Genomic DNA, 19,689 nt, shown 5'->3' with positions numbered 1-19,689 from the left:
ATTTACATATCCATATAAATAGCCATAGCCATCACAGAGCCAGAGCTATATTCTCTATGCCTTACATCGTCTTTGTTCATTTGTAGTATTCCTTTGCTTTTGCGTCTTTTTTTTTTGCTTTTTTCCGCCTATTTTTTTTGAAGTTGTATGTAATTTTTCCCTCCCCCTCCTTTCTCTCCTCTCTTCCTTTCCCCTTTGCATGTGTTTATTATTTTTTTTTTCTGCCGCTAGTTTTGAGTTTCACTTTCTCTCTTCTGTTCTTTATCGCTTATTGCATCGCCTTCTGTTTGCACTTATTTACATTTTTGGATAATCTTAATCGAGACGAGGAGGACAACTTGCATTTCTTCCTTAATGGCCTGCTAGCACAGGGCGTATCCATTAGTCCTAGAATTAAATATGAAGTAGATCTTGAGACTTGGGCTATCCTGCATCGATATTGGTACGTGGATGATATTCGATGGGATTAATTAAACACTGCAAAGACGGCTCTCGGGCGTGCGCTTACTGGCCAGTGCGCGGCCAAAGGGACTAGGCGAGTCGAGATGGGCCCGCGTTCGAGCTTATGACTCTCACTCCGCTGGTGTCAGAGTCCTAATACTGGCAAAAGGGCACACCTATTTTTAGTCGCCTCATTTCCACCGACTTTTAATTTCGTGCTGGAAAATGAAGCGTGGATTAAGATTGCCGGTACACGAGCCTGCTGCGCCTCACTCATCTATTGGAACTCGTCTCTGCAAAGCTTGAGGCAGACGATTCCAAATAAGCAGATTATTTTGTGAACCCTTATCTCCCTATCAAAGCCTTGCTACTCATCCGTTTGCAGCAACTGAATTAAGCGCATGCGCGTGAAAGGAGGGGGGTCTGATTGCAATGCCGGCATCCATTTGTACATGATTGAACCAGTAAGATCTCTGTCCTTTGCTATGCTTGGCGTGTGGAAGGGTTGAGTGGCATTCGGATTGGTCATGTCTCTGTTTCCACTCGCTCTCTCCCCATGCTTTTCCTCAGGGGCTCTGATTCTCATCTACTTTCCCTTCCTCGAGTAGCTTCAAACGCAGAATTTCATTTCTCCTGATTTAGCCTTATTTATATATTATGCAATCGCGAATCGCTAAACCATCCTCTGGGATTCCTACCCCCAATCGACGCGCCTCCGGCGCATCCCCAACCACCAGCCATTCGCCCGGTGCTGAAGAGCGCTCCCCACACTCTCCTCTCCGTAAAGCCACCCCCCCTGCCTTATCCACAGGTTCCGCGCCACGTCGCAACACCAGCTCTGGGAGTTGGGTGCGTGCGCCTGAGAGCCCTACCGCTCGTGTATTCCGCCGCGACCAGCAGCGTCATACTTTGGATAGCCCGGACAATATGGAAAAATTGGGGGAAAACGATGGAGAGATAAGATTAGGAGACCGAGTCATGGTGGAGAGCATGGGTATAGAGGGGGTGTTACGGTTCGTTGGGACGACGCAATTCAAGCCGGGAACCTGGGCGGGTTTAGAGCTGAAAGAGGGGGAAGGGAAAAACGATGGAAGCGTGAGCGGGTAACTATTCCCCATTCGAATCCAGACTTCAATTCCTATTATCCTATGCCTTTTCTTTTTTTACCATGTTGGCCTTGTGTACACCTTAATACTTCCCCTTCTAGTTGTTTTATTCTTGTGTTCAAACTCAGCTGATATGGATTCATCACTTCTGACGCTCTCCTTCTTGCTCTGCTTCTCTCTAGGGTGAAATATTTCGATTGTCCTCCGAACTCCGGCCTTTTTGTCCTTTATTCCAAGCTCACTAAGCTTCCCACTCTCTCTCGTAAACGCTCTTTCTCCGAGGATTCACCCACAACTGCGCGATTCGGCTCTCGTGCCGCACGCTATGTAGGCGTAACGGCGACGCAGCTGAAACATCGCGCAGCTGCCAAGGCGGAGGCCATGGCGGCTCTTGGTGGGGGAGCGGGGGGCGGAAATAGAGCCGGGGAAGGACAAGGGATACCGCCTCCCAGTCCCCCTGGCACCCAACCCCGCTACGCGACTCCACGGAAAGGATCCATGGGTCGAGGAGCCTCGCCGGTCGGGATCCCAAGCCCAGTGGCTGCCGGGGTGGCGGGAGTGAAAGCGGGGGATAGTCGGGGCAGGAGTATCTCCGGCCCCTCCACCGGCTCCATCACCACGAGTATGCGGCGCCTCTCGCCCGGATTAAGAACCCCAGTGGCAGGAGTGGCGGCCGCCGCCGGATCTGGACTGAGACGAGTGTCGCTACCGAGCACCTCACCCACTCCCTCATCCCCCCTTGCGGCGCCCCAGCATCACCCGCTTCGAGAGCAGGAGGAGAGGGACAAGGAGAGAGAGCTGGAGCAAAGAGTGGAGCAGCTCGAGATGGAGAACCAGAGGCTCCGAGAAGGCATTGGCGAGGCGGGCGACCAGGCTGCGAACCAGGAGGACATGCTGCAACGCATCAAATCACTGGAGAAGAAGTTGGCAGAATACCACGATAAACCAGGGATACCGGCGGCCCCCGCAACCCCCCAGGGCGAAGCGAAGGCCCCGCTGACGAACGGGATAGAGCGCCACAGCATACTGGTGTCCGAGGACGGAGGCGAAAAAATCTTGGAACTCACCGAGCTTTTGCACGTGAAGGAGGAGCAAGTCAGACAACTGGAGGTGGAGGTTGCTCGTCTACAGCAGAGAAAAGACGCTCCCACAGAGGCGGCCGGATCTGCGCCTCGCCAAAAGGACGAAGGGGCCGGTGACGAGGGTGACGCTGGAAAGGGAGACGAGGTGCTAGAGCGACAGCTGGAGGGCAAGACCCGCGAGCTCGATGAGCTTAGGAACGCGAATGCTTCCCTCCAAAAACAACTTGCGGAACTTCACACCGCAGGGCGAGAGGCCATCGCCGAGTACGACGCACGGGTTGCGTCGCTGGAATCGATGCTGCAGGACATGAAGCGGGCGGGTCAGGAGTCACTGGAGTTGCACGAGACTGCCATGGCGCGCCGCCAAGCAGAGGCGGACGAGCTGCACCGCCTGCTGGTCGAGCGTGAAGAACGGGTTGCCGAGCTTGAGGCGGAGGTGGAGGAGTTGCGTAAGGTGGGAGAGGAGGCCCTAGACGCGGTCGAGGAGCTCAAACGGGACAAGGAGAACGCAGAGGCGGCGCTTGCTCGAGAGCAAGGTGGCCTGCGGGCGCTACGGGCAGAGCTGGACCAGGTGGTCAAGGCAAATGCCATGGCGGCAGGCGAGGAACACCTTAAGGAGCTCTTTGAGAACGAGAAGAGGCGGCTCGTGGAGGCCCTTGACGAGGAGAGGAAGAGGGCCGAGATTCTCGCGCGTGACAAAGAGCGACTTGCCGAGAGCGTCAAAAGCCTGGAGCGAAGCGCTAGTGAGGCGGCGGCGAAACACAATGAGGTTGAGCAGGAGCGTGCGAAGCTGCTTGAGCAAATCTCGACCCTCACCACCACGTTCGAGGAGCTGGGGGCGGAAAAGACGCGGCTCCTCGTTCAGATGGAGCAGCTCCAACAGGATTTGGAGCGAGAAATGGAGCGGGATGCACATGGGGGGGAGACTGGCCAGCGCGAGAAAGAGTTGATCGAGCGGGTTGCCGCGCAAGAGGAGAAGATTTCGGGACTGAAACACCTGGTGCACGAATTGCAGCGAGAAAATTCGGTGAGCGCCCAGGAGTGCAGGAAGCTGTCGAGCGAGAAGGAGAAGCTGGTGGAGAGCCAGAAGAAGATGGAGCAGGAGCTGGTCGACTTGATGGAGGAGGTAGAGAAGCTGCATGCGGAGAATATGCGCGGAGAAAAGCGCGGGTCCGGAGTGAATGGGGGCCAAGGGGGAGAGAGCACGGGAGGCGGGACCGGGGAGCAAACGGAGAATGAGGCGCGGCTCAGCAGCCAGTTGGCGGAAAAGCAGCTTGCGCTTGATCAACTTCGTCGCCAACACGCGCAGGAGGCCCGTGAGCTTCGGGCCAAGTTAGCGGAGCTTGAGAAGGCAAAGCAGCGGGAGATTAACGCGCTGAATAAGGACGTGGCGGAGCTCGAGACCCTGGTCGAAAACAAGATCTTCCGGGAGGCCGAATTGGAGGAGATGCTTGAGAGGGAGAGGAAGGCTGTGGAGCGGTTGAGGGAGGAGCTGAGCATGACCAAGATGCTTGGGAGTGGGGACGAGGGAGAGCCAAGGGCAGAAACGAGAGCAGGTCGGGCCGCTGCTGCGGTGGCGGCCGCACGAAGACAACAGCTGGAGGAGGATGGCTACGATGGTAAGGAGCTCTACTGTGATATCTGCGAGGTGGTCGGGCATGACATCGTCACGTGCAAAGCCGTGTTTGAGAGACGAGGAGACACTGGCAGCTGGGACGCTGCCGCCAAGAACGAGCAAATGGTAAGTCATTGGAGAGTACTGGTCCGCTAAATAGGGATGCTAATCTTGTGTGTTCTTTTCCGCTTCCAGTATTGCGCAAACTGTGAACAATTTGGCCTCCACGAGACGGCAGACTGCCCCAACTGGGATGAAACATTCTAAGTTATCGATTCATATGAGGGGGGGGGGGAATAAGACTTTTGTTAAATACAGCAGTATATATAATCTTATTACTACTACTACTATTCTTCTTATTTTTTTTTCTTGACAGATTAAGGGAAAATGGAAGGGCGGGATGTATATTCTTTAGACAAAATCTTTCATTGATGTTGTTATAAATACTTATATATAATTATCATCTTTTTTTTTTTGTGGATAATCTTCTTGCTTCACTCGCTGTTTTTTTTTTTTTTCATTGTCTTCCTTTCACTATTCTCTTTTGTTTTTAATTTCTTTCTTCCCCATTCCTGACTCTAATACAAAGACTCTTCCATACCTGCTGCCATTACGTCCTGTAAAAGCACCCCAGCTGGATTATTGTACCCTGAGCATGAAAGCTAACCTACCAACAAGAAAATAGAGGCTGTGCTTCATTTTATCCCGCCAACGGCCCCAACCACTTGAACAGACAAAACGCGTGCTTTTTGAAAGAAACTGGAGAATGTAACAAGGCAGCAACCGAGTACATAGAGTTTGGTTCTAACTAGGCTTGAAGAATTGTGCAAAATGGACCTTCCTGGTGGATAACCTGCTTTGGGCCAAGTGTTACTAAGAATTTCCGCTTTATCACAAAGAATGGCCCCGCCAACTTCTGGAGGAGCGCTGATATCTAGAATGCCCAAGTTTTTCATTTTAAAACAAAAAACCGGGCTAAGGTTAGGCTCTTGAACTTTCTTTCAACACACATATAAACCACAGGTATTCGAATTGGCTACCTCTGGGCCAACAAAGCATTGAGTTTTTGCACCGCTTTCCCTGCCCCCGAAATCCTAGTGGAACCCGTTGCCAATGTATTGTTGCCATGGATATTTTTGGGCCCAATGCCCTGAGTGTTCAGTAGCATCGGCTCAGATGAATTGCCCATACTACTTCGGATATCCTTCTGCCTATTACCCCCCACCTCCCCCTCCACCCCCACCCCCCATGTCCCCCCCACCTCCTCCCGCTCCAACTTTTGCTCCCTCGGTGCCACACCCTCAAGAGCAGTTTATTCACGCTCAGTATATGAATTATTACCAGCCCCTTTACATGCCCCAAGGTACCTATCCTACACAGCAACCCTATGTCCAGACACCTCAAAATGTGACTTCTGAAGTCTACATGCAAGGCAGTGCGATGCGCATGCATCCCGATGGTTCTCAGGAAGCATGTGCTTTTGAGGGAAAGAAATCAAAGAATGGGACAGAATTCAAGAAAAAATCTCGTTTTTGGTTCCCATAAATCCCTCGCTCCCCAACCATGTTGGTGCGGGTGACAAGCAAAAGAGGCCACACATCACACTCTCCCCGTCCTAGACATAACCTTTGACACACAATGGCAAACCTGAGTAGCACTGACACCAAGAGGAACCTGAATAATATTAATCAAACGAGCCCTCGTACTTACTTTGTAGCATTATGTATTGCACTTTTCTTAGTCTTCTAATGGATCTTTTCTCATGTAAATAATTGACAAGATCGCCTTAGAATTCACTTGAGGATAGGTTACTGATCAATTTGAACGCTTCATTAGTAATGTTTTACTCTTAGTTGAACCTCGCAATACAAGGATACTTGAATGGGATAAATCCGCACTCAACTCTCGGTTGTAGGCCTTAGAAGCTATTCTCGATAGCGTTCAAGGCAATCGATATAGGGTTGAATTGGTTATTTTTTTTTTTCATTTAGATTATAATGGCATTTTGTTTTCGTAATTTTCGGATTATTTAATCTTGGGGGTTGCTAAAAAAGGTGATCTATTTTTCAATTTTCTCGGGCATAGCTTTTTGTCTGGGTTTGAACAAGAAAATCTTATTGACAACTGATTCAACTTCTCTCGAAGAGTGCGGATTAAGAAGTTGATACGACTAAAAAACTCGGGGCTGGAATATATTGGACGATTCTAACATCATTTCTAATTAGCCTTGGATCTATAAAACGAGAGGCCATTTAGATAGATCGCGTATGGATTTGGGTAGTTTCAAGCATTTTCCTTTCATCCCTAGAGAGTAGCAGCTTCTCCATTATAGAATAATACCAATTTAGTAATGGCCAAATATGAGGATAATATCAACATTTCCGATAGTGATACTGTGGATAACGAGAATATTATGGAGAATAACTCTCGGGACAAGACTCTAGATAATCATCTTGGTGAATATGGCCGGGAAAGGATACATGGAGATACTGCCACTGCAGGCAAGGCACGAGATGAAAAATCCAGTATCATGGACGAGGAAAAAGGGCCCGCTTGTGTGCCTGGAGGCTCTCCTGAGCCACCTGAAGGTGGCTACGGCTGGTTTATTGTGCTTGCAACCTTTTTATCGTACGTACTATCTTTGTGGCGTTCTTGAAATTTTAAATTCAATGCCCATTGATGCTTTTCTTAAAGGAACTTTGTGGTCTTTGGCACTACGTATTGCTGGAGTGTTTACCAGCAAGAGTACATGGTGAACCTGTTCCAAATGCAATACTCTACACTGCAAGTGTCATTTATTGGCTCCTTGGCCGCCGCGCTCCTCTTCTCGATGGGTCCGTTCGTCGCCCCGCTTGTAACGATCATCGGGGTGCGATGGACAATGGCCATCGGCACGATGCTGAGCACCCTAGGATTGCTGCTTGCTAGTTTTTCCACTCAGGTAGTATCCAAATGGTCGGATTGAAGGGTGAAACTCGCCTTGGGCTAACACGCCTTTGTTACTTATAATCAATTATGTTAGTATTGGCAACTCTTTCTCACCCAAGGGGTCCTGTTCGGAATTGGGTCCTCCATCAGCTTTTTTCCTCCGGTCACTATTACCCAGCAATGGTTCAAGAGGCGTCGGGGGTTGGCAATCGGCATTGCTATCTCCGGGGGCGGCATTGGAGGGCTTTGTCTCTCTAACATGATACGCCGCGTCATCAATGATGTTGGATACGGGTGGTCTCTACGCGTACTTGCTCTATGGACGTTGATTTTTCTCTCTATTGCAACCCTGCTCACCAAACCTCTCTACGCAATCCAGCGCCCCGCTCGGAAATCGGGGGAGCCATCGCCATTCAGGAGGATGTTCGATTTTAGCATTGTCGACCGAAAACTACTCATGCTTGTCTTCTGCGGGTTCTTTATCACGTTTGGATACCTTGCCCCCTTCTTTATGATGGTCACAAATGCCCGATTTATCGGAGTAAGTGTGAACATGTCTGCCGCATTGACTGGTAAGTACAGTGAGCCGATATTTGTTTTCTCTTAACAAGGGCTAACAAGATTTGCTACCCAAGGGATCATGAGTGGCGTGAACAGTATAGCCCGCATTATCATTGGCATGTCGGCGGACCATTTCGGACGCATTAACACTATGTTTCTTTGCACGGTAATAGCAGGGGTTCTATCCATGGCTCTGTGGCCATTTGCGAACAATCTTGGCTCCCTGATGGCCTTTGGGATTCTCTACGGATTCTTTGGTGGCGGTTATATCTCGCTTTATCCGGCGGTGATTGCCGATCTCGTCCCCCCCAAAGACCTCGGACCGGCGATTGGAGTGATTTACTTTGTGAATCTGTTTGGAAATCTGTTTGGCACCCCAATTGCCGGCGCCCTCTTCGATATCACTGGACACACGAGTTTTCTCCCCCTCGCCGAATTCTGCGGTGCCATCACCATTTTCTCTTCCCTCTTCATTTTGGCCTTGAGATTCATGGTAGACCCTAATCCTTTCAAAAAGCTTTAACGCGTTCGCACTTTCCTCCCATTTTTTTTATACTACCCCTGTATTATTTTGTTGAATGAGTGACTTTCTAGTCGATCGGCTTCGTGATCCTTCTTTCTTTTTTATTTACACAATATTTATCACTTCTCTTTACGGTAGTGTTAAGTCTTTTGGATAGTCTTTTGACTTTAGGCTTTTTGACAGTTTCATATAGAATATTCAATTAATGCACAAAGAGGCTTGATATATAGATCTACAAACTACAAACATAGCGTGCCAGGTAAAGCCTTTTGCATCACCTTTGTAATAAAACACACTACTATGAGTACACTTATTTGAAGTAGTTGCGCTCGGAAAAAATTCCTGTTTAGTTGATCATATGCTTATGGACTTTTGACTCCGTCCACTGTGTTCAAGTAAAACCAAAGTGTTTTCCTAATATAGATACAACAAAACCTTGCGAAAATTGTCCCGAGGCGCAGCTGCTCCTGAATCGTCATCAAATTTTCAACAGAAAACAATTTTTTTTTTACAAAGTTGCAGGGGAGTGCTGGCCATTAATCATTAGATTCCATTCCCCACCCACATATACATAGACATGGCAACAAAACGGGCTGCCACTTTTTTAGCTTTTAATTTCCGCTCACTTTTCACCTCCCCATCATCCTCTTTCCTCCGACCTCCCCCCCATCTTGCAAGACGGCTCGCCTCAACCCACACCTCCCATCCTCGAACCAAATCCCCGAAATTTGCACTTTCTCGTCGACCTGAAGCACACCATCCACAAGTACACCAGCTACTCAACGCAATCCAGCGACGCGATCAGAATCTAGTGTGGAAGACCTATGTTGCGCTTGATGAGGGTGGCAATATTAGACTGCTTACCGCAGAAGACCATAGCGAGGCCTTGAGAAGCTTTCGGTTGAAAAACTACATCGATTACGGATCTGCAGAAATAGAGCGATGTCGTGACCGAATTTTGTATGTGCTGGAGAGAATGCAATCGCTTGGCCATAAGCCGGATGTGCGCGACTTCAATTTCCTTCTAGAATTTTTTGGCCGTGTGAAGGATGCTCATGGATGCGAAACCTACTGGTCTCGTATGCGCGAGTTGAACATAACCCCCAATGTACACTCATACAACCTCTACCTTTATGCTGCGGTGCGGCGCCGCGACGTTGACCTGGCTACCTGGATCTACAGTGAGATACGCGATGCTAAAGTGCGACCCACTGCCTTCACTCATGAGGCCATGATTGAGATGTACGGCGGAGTGCGGAATGCTTCGGCTGCCATGCGGGTTTTCAATCAAGCGTTTGGGAAGACACGAGAAAATGGTCTCCTGGTCCCCACGGTCAAAACCTTCAATGCCCTTCTCAGCGCCCTGGGCGAAAGCGGAGAGGTGCGCAGCATGGTACGATGTTACGAGCAGATGATGCGCGAAGAATATAAGGTTATTCCGAATCTCGACACCTTCAACACGCTCATCCGCTGGCTATGCGAGCGCTCGGATATGCGCACCGCCCGGCGGATCTTCAACGAGATGCAGCAACCACCCTACAACCTCCAGCCCAACATCATTACATTCCGCTACTTAGTGCGGCACGAGACCCTCAAGCGGGACAGAACAAGTACGGCTTGGAAGGTGATGCGTGCCATGCGCGAGGTCTATAGCGTGAATCCCCTCGGAAGCATGTTCCGAGACCTGATCCGACAGCACCTCAGACACGGGCGAGAGGAGGCTGCGCAGCACGTGTTGAAGCAGTGGCGGGAGGTGATGCGAGACCAGCAGTCACCCCGGGTTGCGCTCGAGTCAAAATGACCACTCCTGAGAGTGAAAAAAAAAAAACATTTGTTTGCGATTCAATTCTTTTGTAATTTATCCTATGGTAATAAAGACTTTTAAGCCATAAAAGCGGCCCCATTTCTTTCCTATGCTTTCTGGTTTAAGCTGGGGGAGATTTATTATGCTCTTCTTGGGAGATGTCCATTATCCAACTAGTGTGAAGTATCCAGTGAGATTAAGTGAGAAGACCTAGAAAGCAGGCTAATAGAGGAAAGAAAGAGGAAAAATTAACATCCATAGGAGAAAACGGGGAAAACAAGAAAGAAAATAATAATAATAAAAGCAGCATGTTTACATGGAAAATAGAGAGCAAAAGCAGAGTGTTTATCAATTAAACTAGAAAGAGATTTATATACACGGAGCATCGAAAACATGTGGAATTTTTTCCCTAAAAAATTAAATAGAGAAGCGCTGTATTACCAGCCCTCCTCACAAAAGACAGGGTTCGCTGTCTCCCCTTCATCTATCTCATTTGTACTTCGGCATTCGCCAGGGCGTGGTTTAAATAATCTTTCTCTCCAGAGACTACGTTGAACGCTCTGGGACAGGTCCGAAGCAGCTCTATTTGCCTGTGTGGGCTCTTCTTCGCACGCAAAGTCCGCTTCAACAAACCGGACGCAGCGCTTTTCAAGAGCATGGAGATCCTGGCGGATGGATGGTTTTGAGCGCATAAGTCGCTGCTGCTCCAGCCTTGGGCGAGGGCCATCGCGCTCATGGTATCGGATTGGGGTCGGGTGGAGGGAGGGGCGGTCGCATTGTTGCAGCTGAGCAGAGAGAAGCGAGCGCTGAGGCACCACCTGCCGTATGTCTATCTTCTCAAAAAGAATGTCTGTGGTGGCGACCCTGGTGGCGGTGATGGGGGGTGGAGTGCATTCGAGGGAGTTCATCGATGGCGGCGGGGCAGATGGGACCGGGAGTTCCTCGCCATCATCATAGTCGGAAATATCGTCGTCCATATCCTCAAAGTCATCCTCCTGCTCCTCGGGATCCTTGTGGATGAAGAAGCGAGTGCTACTGTTTTGTCTATGTGCCGATGGACGCCTAGAGTGGCTGTTGCTAGGATTGGAACCGGCGTCCGAGTTGGGGCGGAAGCGGTAGGGGGTATTTGTATGCTTTTCGTGGAAGCCGACAAGGGTGCCTTGTGAGGAAGTGGAGGATGAGAAAGAGCAGATCGAGGAATCGAAAGAAGAGACGATGTTATGATCAAGCTCGGGGGCAGTAGCGGTTGCCAGTTCATTTGGCGGGGCCGTGGAGGGATGCCATGAGCTTGCATGTTGTGGGTCGGTTCCGGATTTTGCCGGTGCCATTTGAGAGTGGGAGGTCGGAACTAAGCAGCTGGAGGAGGAGAAGGAGGAGGAAAAATGGGAGGGAATAGACGATGAAAGTATCCTCTGAAACGATTTCGGCGACACCGCCAACGGAGGGCTAGCGACACGCTCTTCATGCTTTGACTGGGGCAACAGAGAGTCTAAAGCATTGATCTCACGATACCATAATCGCCAGGAGAGGTTCTCTAGGCGGTGGCCCTGATCCAGGCTCTGCTTGCACTTTGTGAAGACTAGGAATGGGCAAGTTCCGGGGTCAATGATCTGAGGAGGGAAGGAGGAAGGCGGGAGCTAGCCGCTCTCCATAAGGGTGAAAGCAAAGGGAGATTTACCTGTCCACATGGAGCATAAGCCATCGACATCGATGGAGCTCAGCTGGTCTAGGGTGCTGGGCGAGAAGGTGAGGATTGGCGCCGTCAGAACGGGCATGTTAGAAAAGGCGGTGGGGGTGAGTAACTTGGAATGGCAAGGTTTGCTTGCGAAAAGATAAGGGAGGTTGGGAAGTCAATACAGGCTTTCCCCAAATTAATTCTCTATCTAATCGCGTGTCTCAATGCAGGAATTATAAATATCTGACACATTTGCTGCTCCCCATCCGAAAGCTCTAATTTCCTCATTAGATACGGCTTTTCACGATCTAGAACCTATCGGGTAAACATGCTAGACCGCCGATCCCCTTTTTTTCTTTTATCAGTTGAAAATTGCTTGCGTCATCCCTGTTTCCTCCCGCTCTCTTTCCAATCCTCGGTCCCCTCTGAAGCATTCCCCCGGTTGCGATCCGAGCCGGGCCTTCTTCTTGACCGTTCGTGCTTGCCCGCCGCCGCCTTCTTAAGGCGGCCGGTGGGCCGGGCAAGTTGGCAATGGAACAGCGGCCACGGGCCCAGATTTTTAGGGTTGCGTAGCGATCGAGAGTGCAGCCTCCGATATAGTAATGCAGTAGGCCTAAACATCATAGTAATCTGCTGTTCTGAGTCCGGCCCGGGGAGAGTTGAGCAACGCGAATAGAGTGTATGGGAAAAGGAAATCGGCTCGGCCGTTTTCAGTCTTGAAAACGTCTCCTCAAATGTACCTCCGGCTCGCGTTATCTGACTGCAACAATCTTAGCCAATTCTAAGGAAGAGAATAGAGTGTGGATGGAACGTGCGCCCGACAAAATATGAATTGCGTGAGTGCTTCCAAATTCGTCAATTTCCTCATGTATCCCCCCGAATTGCCGGGGGATAGCCTACTTAACTCTTTTAGGCCCACTCGCATTAATTGCTCGGCCAAGCCCTCCTTAAGCTCTGCTCCACTGTTTAACCGATCGTAGCCAGCTTTTCCTGCCGAACACGCGCTAGAGAGTTCCACTAATCACAAATCAACCGCACCAACTATCCCCACTTTCTCCTGCAGATATCCACTTAGGTCAAGGTTGGCTGTCATACGCAGTTAGTTAGACGCTGTCATGTTGTAGCAGGCTAAGCCTATATTAGTATAATAAGCCACACAATTGGGTGGACCATAGCCATTTGTAGTGGGCACAGAGTCGTATTGGCTAAGAGACAAGATAGACTTGCATTCTGTGTATAGGGTGGAAGGCAACACCCGATAGTGCGGTGCCAGGGAGCCAAGCTTGCCAGATCCACTAGAAATCTCCCGTGGAAAAGAGAGCTTATCAGGTTTAAGCGGGTGTCCGGATGAAAGAAGTCTCGGATCACACGGGGCCAAAGGACATCCTGTAGGCCAGCACTAACGCGTGAGGGGGGGGGGCTTGCAGAAGAGGATGAATGCCATAGGACTTCTGAGTTCGTTGCTGCGATCTTCCCAGCGCTGATCGCCTCTTGATAATACCACGGAGTTTGGCCGAAAAGTTTTGAGAGTAATTCTGCCACAAATTACTCACGCCTCAATGACGAGGCTTGGACTGCCTTGGATAGAACGTCAGTTTCTGACCCATGTTATGGGGTCTTACCAAATCTTTGGAGGAGAGCTGTGAGATCGAGTGTAGCTGGGCTGGCCGTGCTGGACATCACTAGAACACCCATCGATACAACAGAGGGACGCTCTCTAGTCAGCAGCTCAGATTGCGCTCCGCAATCCGGCTCTTCCAAAAGAACGGCGGATTTCAGAAGTGTCTGTACGATCAAAATAAACTTCGAAATTTCGGACAAATAGGGTTGCGAAACCGCTCGAAACCGTGCACGCTTTTCCTCTCCTTACTTGCTCACTGTTCTCCATCTTGTTTATAGATTCCAATTGCAATAGCAAAATAGTTCCCATCTCGATTCCCCCTTCCCCCAATCCCTCTGGTACTCAATTACCTTCTCTTTATCCAAACTAATACTCCTCATTGTGTATCGTTTAGTAACGATTCAACCTCTAGTGCTATTTGTTGTTTTCCTCAGAGTGCTATACCATTGAATTGACATTCTACCTTGATGTTCTGTCAGTTATAGGAATCTTTTGCTCCTCAATTGCCATCCCTTAGTTTCCATTCTCTCACTCTCACTCTCACTCTCCTCCCCTCTTTCTACCTCTTTTTTTGTATTATTACTTAACATTATTCTAATTTTGTTGACACTAAACGGATAATCCGGTTGGCCCGACGACGATGGTGGTGGTAAATGACTAACATCTATGTTCATATTCTAAGCCTAGATGATCTGATTCCATGTGCCTTTCATATTCAATAGAAGCAATATATCTCATCGACGCTACCCTTTCGATCGTCTTCATTCCGCACACGTGAACAGCCATGGCTTGTTGGCTTGTTAAAAGTAGTCGGGATTATGCCAGCAGTTCTTGGATTCCTTTACGGAATGACAACGGCATGGAACATGTCTAGACAGGAATCGTGGAACTTGACGGTAGTAAAAGCATTCCCTTTAACATATTACCTTGCATCTTTCTGGGTAAATATCACTTATTTCTATCGCGACCGACAAGCAGCATGAAGGAAAATAAAATTTAACGTTGTCTTGTATTTATAGTGCTTGCTCGCAGGCTTTTGGTCATGGTGGCTCATCAATGAACTCCATTTACGCTGGTTGCACATATATGGTCATCTCTCTGCGCTTCTGCGACTTGCCGCACTTGTTCTTGCTCTCTGGATTATTCCATACATTTTCGCAGCATTCACCAGTAATATTGGTTTACAATGGATGGGTGTTTGTTTACTGCTCGCAGGCGCGCACGTGCAACGCCTCACCTCTAACGGCCAGTACGGTAAAGTTGGGGACTTCCTGGAAGAGGGAAAGCGGGCTGGCGAAAATGGAAGGGCATCGATTTTCCGATATATCCTGCTGCCGGGATGCCTGTTTTTACTGATCACCAGCGGATGCCTGTTAAACATGCAGACCACACTACCCTATCGTTCCGATTTAATTTCCACGCAGTCTCATTTCGCACATAGTGTCGGCAAGAATCTTACGCAGTTGCACCCTGCGAACACAAGGATCCTCATGCTGGTGTTGTCGTCGTGGACTCCCCGGGGCCTCGAAAAGCGCCAAGAGTTCCGCGAAACCACCCTGCGCCTAGCGCCTCCACTCTCGGCTGAGGTCTCCTTCGATTATCGATTTGTCATTGGGGAGCCGCCTTCTGCTCAAGTGCACCGTAAAATGGGGGCCCGCATCGAAGAAGAGTCGAAGCAACATGGCGACATTTTGATTGTGCCTGCCTCCGATGGGTACAATGACCTTAGCAAAAAACTCCATAAAGCGCTTGTATGGAGCAGCGGGTACGACTTCGACTACCTGGTCAAAACAGACGATGACATTTTTGTACGGCTGGATACCGTCAGCAGAGAACTCCTCCAGGTGCCCAAGCAGCCTTATTATTGGAGGGGGCTGGCCTACCACGATATTCCCCCGATAAGAAACCCCAACAACAAAAACGCCGAGTTCGACTACCAACTCCCCATGTTTCCACAGTTTACGGCCGGGGCGATGTACATTTTGTCCCAGGATGTGGTTGCGTTGCTGGCGAGCGAGCCCCGGCTCTACACCCGAAATGAGGACCAGAATTTGGGCGTTTGGCTCTATCCGTACAACATCCGCCCCATCCACGACAAACGGATCCAGCAGGCAGATGTGTGCGAAGACGACATGATTGCAAAGCATTTCTCGGACACCTACGAGCCTCGGGAGAGTCGTCATAAGATGCTTGCTAATGTTCTGGCGGGCAGGCGGATGTGCGAGGGGTTCCGACAACAGTACTGTGCCTACTGCTATCCGTGCAAGGACCGAGTGAATCATTGGCGGGAGTGGGGGTATGACTGCGATGAGCTGAGGGGAATCAGCCTTCTCGACTCAAAGCCCTCGGGATCCTCTGATCTCCCGCAGCAGGCGAGAGACCCGCTAGAGCCGCCCACCGACGATAGGTGGATTGTCCCTGGACTGCTAAATCGCGAGACGTCCACGCTTTCCGAGACGGAGGAATGGCACCTCCTGCACTGGGTCTGTTGGACCACGGATCCATCGACCTTCGGCGAGCGGCACTTTAAGGCGCTCGAATTGATTTGGGCCCACACTCCGCGCGCGGTCGTCATGGTCATTACCACGACCCTGCCTGAGGACTTTTTCTCGTCATACACCCAGAATGGATACCGCGTGCATGTGGTGCACGTCAATCGCGACCTGATGCTTGAGTACCGCTGGTTCCTGGGGCAGAACTCGGAGCAGTGGGTCCGTGAATGGGATCGGTGGTCGCGGGGGCGATACTTCTTCTCCCATCTCACAGATTATATGCGCTATATGTTGCTCTACAAGTACGGAGGAATGTATATGGATATGGATGCGCTCTGGCTGCGCGCACCTCCCGCAGAGCATGTGGAATTCATCGGGGCCGACCGAAGCGATGTGCGCAGTGACACGGAGTGGACCCTTGATAGCGAGGGCACCTATCTTGCCCCGGGGGTAATGCGGTTCCGGCGGGGATGGCGCGTGTTCAGAGAGGTTGCGGAGGCAGCCTTCTCCTCCAAATATTCTGCGGACTGCTTCAATTGCGTGGGACCTCGTGCGATCACCACACACGTGCGCGCCCAGCGACCTCTTCTGGAGTCGAATGGCTTCACAATTCTTCCGACGCGCGTGCTCTATCCCCTCAACTATGTGGAGGTGGACCGGACTCTCAAGCCAAGCATCGACGCCGGGGAGGAGCTCCGAGCCATGGAAAAAGACGCTTGGAGTTTGCATTTGTTTGGGAAGATGACGAATGGTCTACCCGTGCAAGCCGGCTCGGTTGTGGATTTGATTATGCGCAGATTTAGCCTCGGTATGCCCCATTCGGAGCTGACCACGTTGCCCGATGGGAAACGCAAGTGGATGGCGCCCCCCAAGGAGTACCCGTTCAACCTCGTCGGACCTAGCATGATTTATTTGGAAGACGAGCCCGATGCGGCCTCGCTTGAGAGTGGTGCTGATTCTGGTGAGGATAGCGAAGGAAAGCGAAAGGTGCGTGCGGCGTACACCTCCCATCCCACCACGGACTCGACCCCTGGATATTACGGCGGGAAATCAATCGACGATATTATCCGGAAACCTCGAGGGGCATTCCAAGGACTTGATCTGATATTCGTGCAGGGAGGGCCTGCTCAAGTGAAGAGCGCCGCCGTAAAGGTGTACTCGCTTGGAAACATCAATGGTCCAACTTTCCGCTGGGGCAACCGAGGATCTGAGCTAAGTGCCGACGAGGTCAAGTTACGCGATGCAACACGCGCAGATGTCAATGCCCTCCTCTCTCAACTCAACGTAGTAAGAAATTCGGGAAAGCTTGTGATCGAGGTGCAGTTCGGTTCGCAGCTCGGAAAAGTGGAGGTGGATGTGAGGGAGGACGATCTGGAGTGATGTCCGCTGTAAAGGCCAATTTTTTTGGCGATAGAAAATGCTTATGAAAACTCCCAAGCCGGGGAAAAAGGGTTTCTAGCCTAGGATGGGGCCAAGGTATTATGCGACAGCATAGAAGGAAATGCGTGATCTTATAGATTGTTTTTTATACTTTATTGTCTTTTTTTATTCCTTTCAACTTTTATTGAAATTATTAGATTGACAAGTAAAACACAGTAAATTATTTATAATATAATAAATCATACACCTTATTTAGCCCCCTATGATCGCTTTTGGATTCGGAGTCTCGCCTTGATACATGAAGGGAGAAAAAATTACAAATAAAATAAAATAAAAACTTTGATTGATAGTGAGGAGTATTCAAAGATTACACTAATAATGAGTGTATTTCAGCACTACGGCTGATAGAATGAGGATGACTTTGCTCGAGTTATTGTGATCTTCTTACAATGGGTTTTTCGAACAGGGGATCATACTGGGAGAAAACCAAGGTGGATCGCTTTTTATTCTCAGTTTGGCCCCTCGATATGGCTGTAGCGGCAAACGGAATCTAGCTGACGGGCTAGCACTACACCTTTTGTATCTTGCTATATTACTATATACTATATCAACAGAAATAATATCGTAAGGCGATTTAATCTTTGAATGCTCCATTGGCAGTTTATTCGATAATTTATCTAATTGGAATGGAGGGTAGACTTCCACGTTGAAATTACCCTAATATTGCCACTTGCCTCCCACTTTGTATTTGGATCTCTCTAAAAGATTGTTTGGTACCAATGTTTGTAGGAACCATTTATTTGTTTGATTTTGCTTGCCTGCTATTAAGCTATCGATAGACATTTAGTCCTGAAAAAATTATTAGGCAAACGCTCATCGGAGATAAGGGCAAGCGTCGCCTGCGGGAATCGAAACACAACCTAGAATTCGACTGCGGGACTCCAATCTACAAGGTCACTCGAGGTCAATGTGATTTGTCAGCAAGCTCTTTTTAACTATGGCCCTTATATTGAATAAGTCCTATTTAGTTAGAGATAGGGTAAACTACTACGCCAAAATTGCCCAGGTTTTGCTCCTGACTTACCCTTGGTATGTATAAGAAAAGTAATGGGGGAGTATTGTCGGCGAACTTTATTTTTCAACAAAAGAATTTTTATTGAAAAATATCCTGTACAATTAAAACGGTAGGATAATCTCAACGTCAAAATCATTTGGGCACTGCTCCTAGCCTATTTTGAAGTGGTTTAAAAGTGAGAAGAAAGTAGATAGATTGTTAGAGTTGGTTGATTTGAATGGTTGAGTATATAAGATAGTGAAATGTAGATAGAAAATTATTCTTTACTCTCGTATATCGTTTGATATGCAGAAAGCAATGGTGCTGAAAGAGAGTGATATTTACTGTCGCTGTAATATATATCTAAGCTCATATCCGTTGGGACTTCTGGCCGTTTTTACCTTAGTTTTAGGGGGGGCCTTGGTCTTTGAGGGGCTTTCTGGCTTAGTGATAGTTTTCCGTGTTGGATGATTGATGCGCGTGGGCGATTTAGTAGGACTGAAGTCGAACTTCATGTTCTTCTGGGAAGCTAGGAATTCTTGCAGGTTCACCGTCTTGATTTCGGGGCTCCTCTTGGCAGGCACGCTGGATGGTTCAAATCCGGATATTTCGCTGAACACTTTGGATTCTAGAGGTTTGGTATTAGGAGTCTGTGGGGTACTGGATATTTTAATGGTATTTTCTTGTTTCTTCTCTGATTGCTCGGTCTCACCATCCGTATTCATTCTTATGTTTATTTTTTTTTTGATCAATTAATGGAAACTTTTATTTAATTTCCATATATTACATGAAGTTAATGTCAATGGACTTAACATAACGAGATATAGGTCCTGGATCGATAGACGTTCAATCGATATGCGTGTATCGTAGTTGACGTGAATAGCATGTACGTGAAACCAATGTAATCGTTGTACTTATCGTAAGGGCGATCTTATCAATAATCAAGACTCAGCTTCTGATCAAGTGGATAGCAGTCACAAACTAAGAGTAAGTGCTGGTGGGGGAAGTGGGATTCGAACCCACGCCGTTCTCATCGGCATCCCAGGGATAGTCCACTACACTAACCCTCCCCCGTATTCATTCTTATGTTTATTTTTTTGATCAATCAATGGAAACTTTTATTAGGTTAATAGTTCCCAATATTACAAGAAGCAGACGTGAAAGAGCTTGACGCGAAGTAAGTTATCCACGTCATGTTGACGAGCATCGCTCATTGCGTCAGTAATAGTCGTTATTGTTGTGTTTATCGTGAAAGTCGTGTTTGTCGTGTTAGAGCCAAAGGGCAAGTGGACAGCAATCTCAAGAAGCGAGTGCTGGTGGGGATTGCGGTCATTCTTATGTTTAGGCTCGTGGTGGCGCAATTTTGTCTCTATACTAAATATCTACACCCCATAATATTTCAATGTT

The 19,689-nt window shown here is 48.9% G+C and overlaps 8 protein-coding genes and 1 non-coding gene across 9 annotated transcripts; 5 read left to right on the top strand and 4 right to left on the bottom strand.

Annotated features, from left to right (window-relative positions):
• Window positions 1-1,098: 1,098 nt before the first annotated feature.
• VTP21DRAFT_5838 (uncharacterized protein) lies at window positions 1,099-4,511 on the top strand (the record flags this gene model as incomplete). The annotated part of the gene is made up of 3 exons (XM_069396402.1): window positions 1,099-1,544; window positions 1,730-4,370; window positions 4,440-4,511. 3 exons carry the CDS (start codon window positions 1,099-1,101, stop codon window positions 4,509-4,511), a joined length of 3,159 nt encoding a protein of 1,052 aa, XP_069247493.1.
• Window positions 4,512-5,420: 909 nt separating this feature from the next.
• On the top strand, window positions 5,421-5,789 carry VTP21DRAFT_5837 (uncharacterized protein; the record flags this gene model as incomplete). Its single annotated transcript, XM_069396401.1, has 1 exon — window positions 5,421-5,789. One exon carries the CDS (start codon window positions 5,421-5,423, stop codon window positions 5,787-5,789), a length of 369 nt encoding a protein of 122 aa, XP_069247492.1.
• An 805-nt stretch (window positions 5,790-6,594) lies between these two features.
• On the top strand, window positions 6,595-8,256 carry VTP21DRAFT_5836 (uncharacterized protein; the record flags this gene model as incomplete). The annotated part of the gene is made up of 4 exons (XM_069396400.1): window positions 6,595-6,872; window positions 6,939-7,185; window positions 7,267-7,744; window positions 7,808-8,256. 4 exons carry the CDS (start codon window positions 6,595-6,597, stop codon window positions 8,254-8,256), a joined length of 1,452 nt encoding a protein of 483 aa, XP_069247491.1.
• A 577-nt stretch (window positions 8,257-8,833) lies between these two features.
• Window positions 8,834-10,057, top strand: VTP21DRAFT_5835 (uncharacterized protein; the record flags this gene model as incomplete). The annotated part of the gene is made up of 1 exon (XM_069396399.1): window positions 8,834-10,057. One exon carries the CDS (start codon window positions 8,834-8,836, stop codon window positions 10,055-10,057), a length of 1,224 nt encoding a protein of 407 aa, XP_069247490.1.
• Window positions 10,058-10,497: 440 nt separating this feature from the next.
• VTP21DRAFT_5834 (uncharacterized protein) lies at window positions 10,498-11,835 on the bottom strand (the record flags this gene model as incomplete). Its single annotated transcript, XM_069396398.1, has 2 exons — window positions 10,498-11,639; window positions 11,739-11,835. The coding sequence occupies 2 exons, from the start codon at window positions 11,833-11,835 to the stop codon at window positions 10,498-10,500; spliced, it is 1,239 nt and encodes a 412-aa protein (XP_069247489.1).
• Window positions 11,836-12,116: 281 nt separating this feature from the next.
• On the bottom strand, window positions 12,117-13,623 carry VTP21DRAFT_5833 (uncharacterized protein; the record flags this gene model as incomplete). The annotated part of the gene is made up of 4 exons (XM_069396397.1): window positions 12,117-12,491; window positions 12,963-13,270; window positions 13,358-13,520; window positions 13,606-13,623. 4 exons carry the CDS (start codon window positions 13,621-13,623, stop codon window positions 12,117-12,119), a joined length of 864 nt encoding a protein of 287 aa, XP_069247488.1.
• A 373-nt stretch (window positions 13,624-13,996) lies between these two features.
• Window positions 13,997-17,228, top strand: VTP21DRAFT_5832 (uncharacterized protein; the record flags this gene model as incomplete). Its single annotated transcript, XM_069396396.1, has 3 exons — window positions 13,997-14,005; window positions 14,079-14,297; window positions 14,376-17,228. The coding sequence occupies 3 exons, from the start codon at window positions 13,997-13,999 to the stop codon at window positions 17,226-17,228; spliced, it is 3,081 nt and encodes a 1,026-aa protein (XP_069247487.1).
• Window positions 17,229-18,623: 1,395 nt separating this feature from the next.
• Window positions 18,624-19,007, bottom strand: VTP21DRAFT_5831 (uncharacterized protein; the record flags this gene model as incomplete). The annotated part of the gene is made up of 1 exon (XM_069396395.1): window positions 18,624-19,007. The coding sequence occupies one exon, from the start codon at window positions 19,005-19,007 to the stop codon at window positions 18,624-18,626; it is 384 nt and encodes a 127-aa protein (XP_069247486.1).
• A 273-nt stretch (window positions 19,008-19,280) lies between these two features.
• On the bottom strand, window positions 19,281-19,353 carry VTP21DRAFT_t254. The gene has a single exon. It is a non-coding gene; the product is annotated as a tRNA-Ser (tRNA).
• Window positions 19,354-19,689: the final 336 nt, after the last annotated feature.

The sequence above is a fragment of the Calcarisporiella thermophila genome (assembly GCF_041956535.1).
Source record: "Calcarisporiella thermophila strain CBS 279.70 unplaced genomic scaffold VTP21scaffold_24, whole genome shotgun sequence".
In the NCBI taxonomy this organism is placed as follows: domain Eukaryota; kingdom Fungi; phylum Calcarisporiellomycota; class Calcarisporiellomycetes; order Calcarisporiellales; family Calcarisporiellaceae; genus Calcarisporiella; species Calcarisporiella thermophila.
Note: the sequence above shows the minus strand (reverse complement) of the source record. Positions and strands in the feature narration are given on the sequence as shown.